This window comes from Delphinus delphis, chromosome 14, assembly GCF_949987515.2.
Source record: "Delphinus delphis chromosome 14, mDelDel1.2, whole genome shotgun sequence".
Classification (NCBI taxonomy): Eukaryota; Metazoa; Chordata; class Mammalia; order Artiodactyla; family Delphinidae; genus Delphinus; species Delphinus delphis.
Window position 1 is genome coordinate 39,739,560 of NC_082696.1, and position 13,755 is coordinate 39,753,314.

General features: G+C 35.0%; 1 protein-coding gene across 4 annotated transcripts in view; it reads left to right on the plus strand.

The window, feature by feature from the left end:
- The window catches only part of TBC1D32 (TBC1 domain family member 32), a 179,804-nt gene that overhangs the window by 114,373 nt on the left and 51,676 nt on the right, over positions 1–13,755 (plus strand). For all 4 annotated transcript variants that reach the window (XM_060030026.1, XM_060030027.1, XM_060030028.1 and 1 more), the window contains one exon: positions 8,971–9,096. In XM_060030026.1, coding sequence (XP_059886009.1) covers positions 8,971–9,096 — 126 coding nt within the window. The remainder of the gene's footprint in view (positions 1–8,970; positions 9,097–13,755) is intronic.

The following is a 13,755-nucleotide window of genomic DNA, read 5'->3' on the forward strand; positions in this document are numbered from 1 at the left end:
AGTAGTCACTCTTTACCCATACAAACCTCTGGAGGCCCTTCCTTTGCGCTGTCTAAGAAGTAAACAGAGTGAAAGCTAATAACAAATATGTTACTTTCCCATTCTTTCATCTTGCTTGTCTTTTACTTCATCTCTTGTCTTTTCTCTTTCTTATGGTAATTATCCTATATATATTCTGCATCAATCATATAGGTCTTTGAAAAAAAATTTTTTTTTTTCGGTACGCAGGCCTCTCACTGTTGTGGCCTCTCCCGTTGCGGAGCACAAGCTCCGGACGCGCAGGCTCAGCGGCCATGGCTCACGGGCCCAGAAGCTCCGCGGCATGTGGGATCTTCCCAGACCGGGGCACGAACCCGTGTCCCCTGCATCGGCAGGCGGACTCTCAACCACTGCGCCACGAGGGAAGCCCTGAAAAATTTTTAAAACAGCTTCATTGAGATATAATTAACATACTATACAATTAACCCATATAAAGTATGCAATTGAGTGCTTTTTATTATATTCAGGTATGTGCAACCATCACCACAAATTTCAGAACATTTTCATCACCTCAAAAAGAAACCCAGTATCCTTGCTTTCCCCTCTTTCCTCACCCAGCTCTGAGCAGCCACAAATCTTTCTGTCTCTAGAGATTTCTCTAGTCTGAGCTTTCATATGAATGGAATAATATAGTATGCGGTATTTTGTGAAACAAACTTGGATTGTTTCCACCTTTTGGCTGTTATAATAATGCTGCTACAAACATTCCAGTACAAGTTTCTGAAAGCACCAAATCCTAGCCACTAGGCTACCAGGCAACTGCAGGTACAAGTTTCTGCATGAACATGTTTTCATTTCTCTAGAATGTTATACCTAGGAGTGGAATTGCTGAATTATATGTTAACTCTGATAGTTTGAGAAACTGCCTCACTGTTTTCTAAAGCAGCTAAACCATTTTACATTCCCACCAGCAGTGTATGAGAGTTGATGTTTTCCACATCTTCATTTGTTATCTGATATTTTTGATTCTAGCCATCCTACTGGGTGTGAAGTGCTATTTCCTTGTGGTTTGATTTGCATTTGCTTGCTGACTAATAATGTTGAGCATCTCCTCATGTTCTTTTTTTAAATTGAGGTATAGTTGATTTATAATATTAGGTAAATTTTAGGTGTTCAACATAGTGATTCACAATTTTTAAAGATTATAGTCCATTTATAGTTATTATAAAATATTGGCAATATTCCCTGTGTTGTACAGTATATCTTTGTAGCTTATTTATTTTATAGACAGTAGTTTGTACCTCTTAATCCCCTGTCCCTATCTTGTACCTCTCTGATTCCCTCTCCCCATCTCCCCACTGGTAACCACTAGTTTGTTTTCTGTATCTGTGAGTTGTTTCTTTTTTGTTGTATTCACTAGTTTGTTTTATTTTTTAGATTCCACATATAAGTGATACTCTTCATGTTCTTATTGGCCATTTGTATATCTTCCTTGGAGAGATGACTATGCAGATCCTGTGCCCATTTTTCAATTGGGTTATTTGTCTTTTTATTATTGTATTTTTTATATATTCTTAGTATAAGTCCCTTATCAAATATATGATCTAGAAACTTCTTTCATGCCTTAAAATACATTGTTTGTGCTTCTGGGCCTCTGCTCTTGATATTCCCTTTTCCTGGAGTACTAATTCCTACTCTTCATTTGGGTAATTCCTTCTAAACCTTTTGAAGCTTAGTCTGAATGTTACTTCTTCATAGAAGTAATTTCCACGTTATGTAAAATAGACTTCTTCCCTTGCTTCTCTCTCTGGCTCCCTGTTTATTTCTCTAACAGCACTTATAGTTTACCTATGAAGTTTACTTATGTATTTATTTTTTCACTGGCTGCTACTCTAGAATGTCACCTCCATGAACATTTTTGTCTAAAGTAGTAGGCAATAATAAATATTTATTGAATGAATGGGGGAATTAATATTGGATTTCTTCTCCCTTTATTTTTCTAATCATCAAACTCTGTCTTCTAAATCTTTGTCAGAGGGCACTGGGAATTCCTTCTAGGCTAATCTGAAGTAAGTTTAGAAATTTTAATTTATACCTGGAATAACCTCTGATCTGACTCAGTTTTTAGAGAATGAATGGTTTTGCAGTTAGAAAGCTCCTTGAGCTAGACTTCTACATATATCATTCATGAAGGTCACTTTTATTATTCTTATTTTATCATTTACAAAATACTACTTTACCCATATATAGCACGTGAAAGGTATGCATTGTTAGCATTACATCTCATTTTTTCACAGTTGAAAAAAAAACCAAAAAAATGCACAACCTTTATTCTGTGATTACATCCAATTTAATCTTTTATAGCTTTCAGTGTCTTAACTCTACCACTTCCTCTACTGCATTTCTACTTATCTCATAGGAAATTGATTTTCTGACTGGCAAAAACATTCTGTTTCAAGTACTGTATAAAAGAGTAAGTTCCATGGTGATAATCATTCCCTTTAATGGAAAGCACAAAATAATGTTAAAATCGTTACTCTCAGGTTATTCAGATATTGTAATTGGATATTTTTAGGTGACTTTATACATATATGAGAAAACAGGTCATTTTAAATCTTATATGAGAGATAAATCTCACTATGGTATCTTTTTTTTTCTTTTTGCCTCAACATGAAGTTGTTTTTCTTTCTACAAATTAAATGAGAAAAAGAGGGAGATTGTCATACAAAATTGAAATGAGTTCTAGATAGAACTTGCTTTTCACACTTTGTAATTTTTCAGCTCTGAGTGAACTTTGTATAAAATCTACGTTGAATCGTTAGATTCTATGTGTTGATCAAATGCTTACAAGGACCATGTGATGTTCTTAGGTGAAGATCAGGAATCTAAGTCACTGTATTAAATCTGTATTATTTGCATAGATTTGATACTTTATAAAGGCACAAGTGAACATTCAAACCATTGGCAATGTTTATTAAAACATTATGTGTTAATATGTTGGGGGGTGGAAAAGGCTTTTTGCTAAGTATTTTTATATATGTCTACTTTGAATGTTTCATAGTTGGAGCCTACTGTTTATCGAAAGTTAATATTGCAATGCATTTTAGTCAGTAAGAAAACAAATATGGATAAAGTTTCTAAATTAGAGATGGAGCTGTAGAAAAACAGCACCATATTTTGTGTCTCTGGGGTTATTCAATGTTGAGTGAATGAGCAATAAAGTTGATAGCTTTTGTAGTTACAGTCTTAGGATGCCAACATATTCTAGCTCTCAAGACATGCTGATGTTATTTTAAATTGTTTGCATTAAAAGATGTTGAAATTTAGCCTTTTCAACTACAAATACTGTTATTTTGCCATTAGAATAATATCCTTATTTTTAAAAGACAGTTTTCATTTCTCTATATTGATTTTGTTTACCAAATTTTTATTTTTATCTTACTGGGTTTAATTCTTTTTTTTTTTTTTTTTTTTTTTTTTTTTTTTTTTTTGCGGTACGCGGACCTCTCACTGCTGTGGCCTCTCCCGTTGCGGAGCACAGGCTCCAGACGCGCAGGCTCAGCGGCCATGGCTCACGGGCCTAGCTGCTCCGCGGCATGTGGGATCCTCCCAGACCAGGGCACGACTGGGTTTAATTCTTTATTCACTGATACTGCTCCTTGCTGACACTTTGGTAATTTCTGTCTTTTCAGACATTAAGTTCATGCCCATGTCCCTATGAATTATCTTCATGTCTTTTTAACTTACAAATGGGATGACAATCATTATATAATCCTAATAGTTAGATTCAAAATTGGAATATTATCTACATAGTAAGTAGAATTGAACTTAAGAGGAGAAAAGGGAGAATGAGATGACCTATAATGGCAACTACATTTTAATAAAAGAATGAAAATTGCCAAATTAACAAATGAGTAGACTAGGTTGCTTTTATTTCTAGTCTGATAAATTATGTAAGATTTAGGATTACCACTCTTCCTCCAATCAACTAAAAATAGAATCCCATGGGAAAAATTGAAAGTGCTTTGAAAAATAGTATGATACTACATAAAATGTAATGCAACATGATGATGGGTATTCTGATTTTAAAAGCCTTTTTGTATTGTGTCTTACACATATAGTCTATAAATATTTTTAGTGATGAATTCTCCCTTTTATTAAATATTTATCTAGGCCTTTATGTCAAGTCAGACACTTTTTCTTTTTTCTTTCTGTATTGTTTCTAACCTTGGAATTAAAATTTATTTTCTGCAGGTAAAGGTAAATGGCTTTGATTTGGCATCATCCTGTTAACTGAGAATAGGGATATAAGATTATGGTTTCTTTCCAGTGTAGTAAATCTTGAGCTGCAGCTGTTGAGATACTTAATTTAAAAATCAGAATAAGTATTTACTTTTGAACGGTAAAACTCTTCATGTGCTTCTTACTTTCATGTTTGCAACAAACATGAATGGCAACCAGCAGAAATAGATCACCTGCTAGTTTAGGTGCAGGTAATAAGGGAAAACTAATTCCTTATTTTTTTTTAAAAAACTTTTCACTGATTTCTCTTATAGTACATGCTTAATTATCACATATTAAAAGGAAAAGTGATACAATAATTCCAAAGTGAGGAATAATCTATATAACATATAGATGTCATGGGTTTAAGAACTCACAGTTCAAACAAAATAAAGACATGGAAGAATTTAGATACTCTCACATTTAGAAATGTAGGGAGAACTAATATTAAGCATCTGTCTAGTTGCTTCTTGGAGACCACTACAGAGTCTTCTTATTTATTGTATTAAGAGTAAGCTGGAATAACTGTATTAATCTACATGGAAAAAGAAAAGATAAAGCAGAAAACACAAATTGGAAGCAAATATTTCACAAATGAGCTTCAGTCTAATAGAAAGAAGGGTGACTTTCCAAATTAAGCCTAGGAATCTGTTGCTAGTTAGTTTATGAAATCTTCCATTTATTTGTTTCTTTTGTAGCAGTTGTTTATGATATTCTGTATAAAATGGGCATTTAAAATGTCTGATATCCTCAGAAAGAAGTGCTAAAAGTTTTCTGTATAGATTTTCTTTGCATTTACATTAAGCTTACATTTTTCCTCCCCTTGAAATTGAGGTTCTTTTTACATTATTTATAGTATAAGTATAATCTTTACTTCTATATAATAATCTTTTGAGAAATAAATTATACAATGTCATCAAGTATGAAAAGATTATGGTGCTTACCATAACAAAGAATTTCAGAGTTTAGGTATGAAACATTGACTCTAATTGAATTTTGTAAACATGAAACTTGATGATTTTCCTTTCTTCCATTTTACTCAGTGGTAGTAAGTGCTTAATTGCTTGTTGCCAGAGGGAGCTGTCCTGTGCATTGTAGGATTTTTAGCAGCCTCCTGGTCTCTGCTCACTAGATGCCCATAGAACTCTCTCTTTGCACCCACCCCTCCCAGCTGTGACAGCCAGAAGTATCTATAGACAGTACTGAAATATGGGGAGCAAAACTTAGTCCATTTGAGAACTATAGCTATAGATTCGTTTTTCCATTCTAGCACTTCATACAAATAGAATCACATAGGATACTTTATTTGTGCTTGCTTTCTTTAAGCATAATGGTTTTGAGATTCATCTAGTTTGTTACATGTACCACTTGGTTGTATCATTTTACTAAGTAGGATACCAGTGTAGATAACTACGATTTGGTTAAACATCACTTTTTGTTTGTATTTTCTTAAAATCCTTAAAAACAACTGCTTTAAAATTTTGGGCTGCTAATTGTATCACCTCAGTCCTTTCTGAGTCTTTGTATTAACTGATTTAATTACTGGTTATGAGTCGTTTTTTTCCCCCTTTCTCATGTTAGTAATTTTTAATTGAATATTCAACATTATTAATTTTACATAGTTGAGTGCTAGATTTTGTTGTCTTTAAAGAGTAATGGACATTTTTGGGCATGCAGTCAAGTTACTCGTGGATCAGTTTGATCATTCAGGGCTTTCATTTTTTTGTTAGGGTAGGTGCAAAGTTGTCTTTATGGCTAATTTAACTCTGTTACTAAGGTGTGACTCTTCTGGTCTGTGGAACACTCTGGTAATTAAGGAGGACTCTTCACACTCTGTTTGGAACTTGGACATCTTCTAACCCTATGTATCCTCTGGGAATTGTTCATTTTACAGCTCTCAGCTGTTCCTTACCCAGTCTTGTGGAGCTTCACTCTTCAACTGCACAGCTGATTCTTTGCAACCAACTTGACAAAGACTTATACAGATTTCTGGAGTTCTTCCTTTGTTCATCCTCTTCAGTACTCTGATCCACAGATTTTAGTCTCCTCAGCCTCTCTGCAGTTTGACTTCTGTCTCTTTAACTCAGCCAGACCTCCAGGGCATCCCCCTTCCTGCACAGTGATCTTGAAAGTGATTCAAGAAAAAAAACAGGGCCCAAGTGTAAAAGTTACCTCATTAGTTTCCCTTTTCTCAGACATGACGGTCCTGTACTGCCTATTGGCCAGTGTCTGAAAACTGTTTGGGTATATTTTACCCATTTTTCAAGTTGTTTATGGCAGGAAGGCAAGTCTGTTTCTAGTTCCTCCATCATGGCCAGAAGCAGGACTCTGGTTTTTATTTTTGTGTGTGTGATTATAAACATAGAAATTTTGGCAAAGATGAAATTCTGTGTATCGTTCATGCTTGTTCTACTCCCCAAATCACTGATTCAGAGTTACTGTATTCCTATGGTACCATTCCTTTGATTCCGTTTCCCCTTGCCCTATTCTCCATGCCCAAGGGCTTTTGCTGGAGTAAGATTATTAGCCTCTCTCTGGACTTCCTCACTTATTCTGTACAAAGTTAGGCAAGAAAAATATTTGGTAGGTGAATTTTGGAGAAGAAATGGAAAATCTTAGATTAGCCTACTTAAAGGCTGTATTTCCAAGTTAGCCTACCGTTTTATTTTTTCTGTTTTTAAAAAGTTTTTTTAAGTTAGCCTATCTTTAGATTATACTCATACCTTTCCTAATAAGAGCAGTCAGGAGAGGCCTTTGGTTGTCTGTCATTGTCTGTAATTGAATATATTCAGTGCAGGGGAGATACTTGTAAGTCTGTGTGGGAGGAGATCCAAGTTATGGTGCCTAATTTAGCTGTTATAGTACTAGCACTGATATTTGAACTCCATTTATCTTCTCCTGTCTACTTTTCATTTGGTTCCAAATTTAGAGGGGGGGAATAAAGGAACTGTTTCCCTCAAACTTGGTAACATCACAGATACAAATTTTCAATAAACATATCAAATCACTAAATATTTTTTAGCCGTGACGTTGCATATTGAAGAGCTCACGCTTCCACTGAGAGCTGAAGGAAACGATAACCAGAGGTTATGAGCATACAAAGTTGTCTCTCTAGGAGTCTTGCAGGCACTCTGTCTCCAGCTCAGCATTTGTTTATTGTCTCAAATCAAATTTCCAGGTACTAAATTGGGCCCTTTAGCCTTTCTACCAATTGGTAGATTCAGATGCATACCACATTTGCTGCTTCAGAATTGTTTACACTCTAGTGCCTGTGCTCTTTTCCTTAGAATGAGATGAAAAAGCAAAATAGAATAGCAAATGTGAAAGGAGAGAGACAGGAGAGCAAGATGAGGCTGTAGAGCCAGAGGGAAGAGGCAAAAGATAACAGGATTTTTAAAAAGCAAGTAATTTACAGAAGAGCTGTATGGACGTTCTCTATTTGAAGGAGATGGTGGTGGTTATAAAAGGCAGGCTTACACATGGATAGAAAGAATGACACAGAAGGAAACAAAGATGAAAAACAAACTGCATTTGTCTTTCCAGTCATGTGCCACTAGTGATTTTTTATAGCAGTATAACTGACTCTTAACAGTATTATATTAGTTTCAGGTGTACCACATAGTGATTCAGTATTTTTATAGATTATGCCCCATATAAAGTTTTTATAAGATATTGGCTACATTCTCTGTGCTGTAATTTTATCCTTGTATCTTACTTTACACCTATGGGGGGTGGGGCAAGATCAGTGAAGGGGATTAAGAGGTACAAACCATTAGTGATTCTTAATAGGTTCTAGATAGTTTGTTCTTGGGAAATAAATAATGTAGTTATTCTAAATGGAAACTATAAAAATTTCCATTTTAATGCTGTTCAGTTGTCTTTTACCTAACTTATATTGAGATGCATTTAACATTAATACTCTGCTGTTAATAATATAATTTTCAACAAAATTATCAGCTTTGATATTTCTTGTTTACAGGTTTTGAGAATCTTTATTAAAAATAATAATTTTCTCCTTTGACTAAATCAGTTTCATTTTTCTCTAGATATTGCTTCTGATTGAGGCCATTTATGAAATATTACAGAATCATTCTGGTCTTGATACTTAAAGAGAATACATTAGATTAGTACTAGATATCAGAATTATACACTCTTCCAACAAAACAGTTCTTTCTGGTTTATGTGTATATTAGTGTGCATATGTTTGGTATAATTATATACTCATGATGATTGTATGAAAGAATATGTCTGTAGCTTTGATATGAGAAGGTTTTTTAGTGACCTAATTGTCAAATGTGGAAAGTTGAATAAATTATGATTTATATACTTAATCATATAATTTTATATATGATGACCATGAGGACTGTGTGAGGATATGTAGCTGCTTTTTGGACTAAATAAAACCAGTTTAGACCATTGGAATATGTATGTCTTTTTTGTTGTTGTTATATACACTTCTTATGTATGTCTTGATTATGCTCAATTATACTCCTATCTGTGTATATATAGTATATGCATACACACAGGCATACACACACACACACATGCTTTATGACATGTAAGTTTCATGAGGGCAAGTGACCTTGTCTGTCTAGATAAAATAAAATACTTTTTCTGGAACTTGTAACTGTTTACATAATTAAGTTGAATACTTATTTTTCAGTGTATCTAGCATGTTTTGTTAACATAACAAGTCATCTTTCTTATTAGACAATGATCTTGGCAAACTTCTATTGCACTTCAAAATGTCTGATAAGCAAACTGAGTGGATAGAAAACTGCCGAAGACAATTTTGCAAAATGATGAAGGCCAAACCTGATATAATCAGTGGAGGTGGTGAGTATGTTTTAATTTTTGTGAGTGTTTTGGCTTGAAGAGTATATTAGCAGAAGCTGTGTTTTCCTGAAGACTAGTACTGGCATATCATATCTAGAATACATGATATTAATTCCAGAAGTCCATTGACTTCTGAGAAATTTGTGGTCCTGGAGAACAAAAATTAAAATTTGAGAAATTACTCAGCTTTCTTTTAGTACTGTTTCAGAGGCCTTGGAAGCTAAATCTACCTTTGCCTAGGTAACAGTTTGCTTGGTTTCACCAGCTTTCACCTAGCTATACCATACTGCTATGTTTTTGGAACTTTATTGAATGTTTTGACATATTTTGAAACTCTGCCACATCTAGCCAAATAAATTTAGTGACTTTTAAGGAAATTTGGGTGTGTGTGTGGGGGGATAACTATGTTGTCTAACCAGCAAGCAAGTTGTTTTATGTTCAGATATTTATATGCGTGCATGCTTCCTAAAATTATCATGTTTTAATTAACATTATCTTAAATAAAGATAGTCTAAGAAAAAGTTCTAATGTCAATATAAGCTAGATTTCTTGAAAGCTATAATTTGAAAATGATTGTCCTCTTTATCAGCCATGCTTTATGGTTTTCATGTTTGTATCATTTGCTGTAAAATTAAAAATGGGAAATAAAAATAAGTTTATATTTTGTTGGAGAAATTATATTTTCAGGGAATATGATATATATAGGCAAGAAATCAAACATTATTCTCCAAAATTTTAGTGTAAAATGAGCAGTTCACCTGTTTCATACGCCCCCAAATATTTTAAAAATAGGTATTAGAAATATATATTTATCACTGGTTGCATAATAGAAAATATTTAAAATAGGTTTTGCAAATGCCAAAAGGTACAGAACAAAATGAGAAAGCAGCAGCTTGGAATATTGTTCAGTTTAAACACCCTAAATAAAGGTGTAGTTTTCTGAGTTTCTCTCTTACAGAAATGGTGATAAGACAAGAGAGAAATCACCTGTTCAGTCCTATCCATGACTCTGAAACAACATAAACAAGTAGAACATTACCATTAAAACTGTGTTCTATTTGGAATCTTGGGGCACTTCCCACAAGATTTGACCTTAGTTCTACATTACTCTGATACCGTGTCCACTGTTAGATTTTGAGCTACTTTCAAAAGTAGATCTTGACCTCTCTGCCCAGCAAGGTCTAGTAGGTTACACAAAACTCAGTTACTTTTAACAGCAACTTTATAAGATAGCCTGCATTTTATGGATAAGGAAACAAAAGCCAGGAAATGTTAGATAACCAGCTCAGTTCACAGTGGCAGACCCAAGAAGTGAATTCAAGCAATCTGAATCCAAAACTCGTGCTTAGTATCAGTTTTCGATACTACCTCTTTGCACCTTCTCTTTACTACCTAATATTTTCCACGTGGGAGGCAAACAACATTTATTAAGTAAACCCAGGTGAGCGTAATACTGATTGAGATAGAAGATGATAAAAGTTTTTAATATCTCCAGTCTCATAGCATACTTGTTTTCTGTCTATAAGCTAAGATGAACTAATTTGGGGGGTAAGCTGCAGAAATACTAAACAAATAAATGCTTTTGTAAGGCAGGCATGCTTATTTGTCTGTGTGCGTGCACATGTACATCTGGCTCTATAATCTGGTTCAACTTGGGTTTCTTTTTTTTAGACATCTTTATTGGAATATAATTGTTTTACAATGGTGTGTTAGTTTCTGCTTTATAACAAAGTGAATCACCTATATGTATGTGTAGATACATGACTCTTTTTGAATTATGGTTTGCTCAGGGTGTATGCCCAGTAGTGGGATTGCTGGGTCGTATGGTAGTTTTATATTTAGTTCTTTAAGGAACCTCCGTACTGTTCTCCAGAGTGACTGTATCAATTTACATTTCCACCAGCAGTGCAAGAGGGTTCCCTTTTCTCCACACCCTCTCCAGTGTTTGTTTTTGTAGATTTTTTTGATGATGGCCATTCTGACTGGTGTGAGGTGATACCTCATTGTAGTTTTGATTTGCATTTCTCTGATGATTAGTGGTGTTGAGCATCCTTTCATGTGTCTGTTGGAAATCTGTATGTCTTCTTTGGAGAGATGTCTATTTAGGTCTTCTGTGCATTTTTGAATTGGGTTGTTGGCTTTTTTGATATTGAGCTACATGAACTGCTTGTATATTTGGAGATTAATCCTTTGTCAGTTGCTTCATTTGCAAATATTTTCTCCCATTCTGAAGGTTGTCTTTTCGTCTTGTTTATGGTTTCCTTTGCTGTGCAAAGGCTTCCAAGTTTCATTAGATCCCATGTTGAATAGTAGTGGTGAGAGTGGGAAACCTTGTCTTGTTCCTGGTCTTAGTGGAAATGGTTTCAGTTTTTCACCATTGAGGATGATGTTGGCTGTGGGTTTGTCATATATGGCCTTTATTATGTTGAGGAAAGTTCCCTCTCTGCCTACTTTCTGGAGGGTTTTTATCATAAATGGTGTTGAATTTTGTCTAAAGTTTTTTCTGCATCTATTGAGATGATCATATGGTTTTTCTCCTTCAGTTTGTTAATATGGTGTATCACATTGATTGATTTGTGTATATTGAGGAATCCTTGCATTCCTGGGATAAACCCCACTTGATCAGGGTGTATGATCCTTTTAATGTGCTGTTGGATTCTGTTTGCTAGTATTTTGTTGAGGATTTTTACATCTATGTTCATCACTGATATTGGCCTGTAGTTTTCTTTCTATGTGACATCTTTGTCTGGTTTTGGTATCAGGGTGATGGTGGCCTTGTAAAATGAGTTTGGGAGTGTTCTTCCCTCTGCTATATTTTGGAAGAGTTTGAGAAGGATAGGTGTTAGGTCTTCTCTAAATGTTTAATAGAATTCACCTGTGAAGCCATCTGGTCCTGGGCTTTTGTTTGTTGGAAGATTTTTGATCACAGTCTCAATTTCTGTGCTTGTGATTGGTGTGTTTAATTTTCTGTTTCTTCCTGTTTCAGTCTCGGAAGGTTGTGCTTCACTAAGAATGTGTCCATTTCTTCCAGGTTGTCCATTTTATTGGCATAGAGTTGCTTGCAGTAATCTCTCATGATGCTTTGTATTTTTGCAGTGTCAGTTGTTACTTCTCCTTTTTCATTTCTAATTCTGTTGATTTGAGTCCTCTCCCTTTTTTTCTTGATGAGTCTGGCTGATCGTTTATCAATTTTGTTTATCTTCTCAAAGAACCAGCATTTAGTTTTATTGATCTTTGCTATTGTTTCCTTCATTTCTTTTTCATTTACTTCTGATCTGAGCTTTATGATTTCTTTCCTTCTGCTAACTTTGGGGGTTTTTTTGTTCTGCTTTCTCTAATTGCTTTAGGTGTAAGATTAGGTTGTTTATTTGAGATGCTTTTTGTTTCTTGCAGTATGATTGTATTGCTATAAACTTCCCTCTTAGAAGTGCTTTTGCTGCGTCCCATAGGTGTTGGGTCATCGTGTTTCCATTGTAATTTGTTTCTAGGTATTTTTCGATTTCCTCTTTGATTTCTTAGTGATCTCTTGGTTATTTAGTAGTGTATTGATTAGCCTCCATGTATTTGTATTTTTTATAGATTTTTTCCTGTAATTGATATGCAGTCTCATAGCGTTGTGGTCAGAAAAGATACTTGATACAATTTCACTTTTCTTAAATTTACCAAGGCTTGATTTGTGATCCAAGATACGATCTATTCTGGAGAATGTTCCATGAGCACTTGAGAAGAAAGTGTAGTCTGTTGTTTTTGGATGCAATGTCCTATAAATATCAATTAAGCCTATCTTGTTTAATGTATCATTTAAAGCTTGTGTTTCCTTATTTTGTTTCATTTTGCATGATCTGTCCATTGGTGAAAGTGGGTTGTTGAAGTCCCCTACTATGATTGTGTTACTGTCGATTTCCCCTTTTATGGCTGTTATTATTTGCCTTATGTATTGAGGTGCTCCTATGTTGGGTGCATAAATATGTACGATTGTTATTTCTTCTTCTTCGATTGATCCCTTTATCATTATGTAGTGTCCTTGTTTGTCTCTTGTAATAGTCTTTGGGTTTTTTTGTTTTTTGGGGGGATTTTGGGCGGGGTTTTTTTTTTTGCGGTACGCAGGCCTCTCACTGTTGTGGCCTCTCCCATTGCAGAGCACAGGCTCCAGATGTGCAGGCTCAGCAGCCATGGCTCACAGGCCCAGCCGCTCTGCAACACGTGGGATCTTCCCAGACCGGGGCACGAACCCGTGTCCCCTGCATTGGCAGGTGGACTCTCAACCACTGCCCCACCAGGGAAGCCCTAGTCTTTGTTTTAAAGTCTATTTTGTCTGATATGAGAATTGCTACTCCAGCTTTCTTTTGATTTCCATTTGCATGGAATATCTTTTTCCTTCCTCGTACTTTGTGTATGTGTTCCTAGCTCTGAAGTGGGTCTCTTGTAGACAGCATATATATGGGTCTTGTTTTTGTATCCATTCAGCCAGTCTATGTCTTTTGGTTGGAGCATTTAACCCATTTACATTTAACGTAGTTATCGACACGTATGTTCCTGTTACCATTTTCTTCACTGTTTTGGGTTCGTTATTATAGGTCTTTTCCTTCTCTTGTGTTTCCTGCCTAGAGAAGTTTCTTTAGCATTTGTTCTAAAGCTGGTTTGGTGGTGCTGCATTCT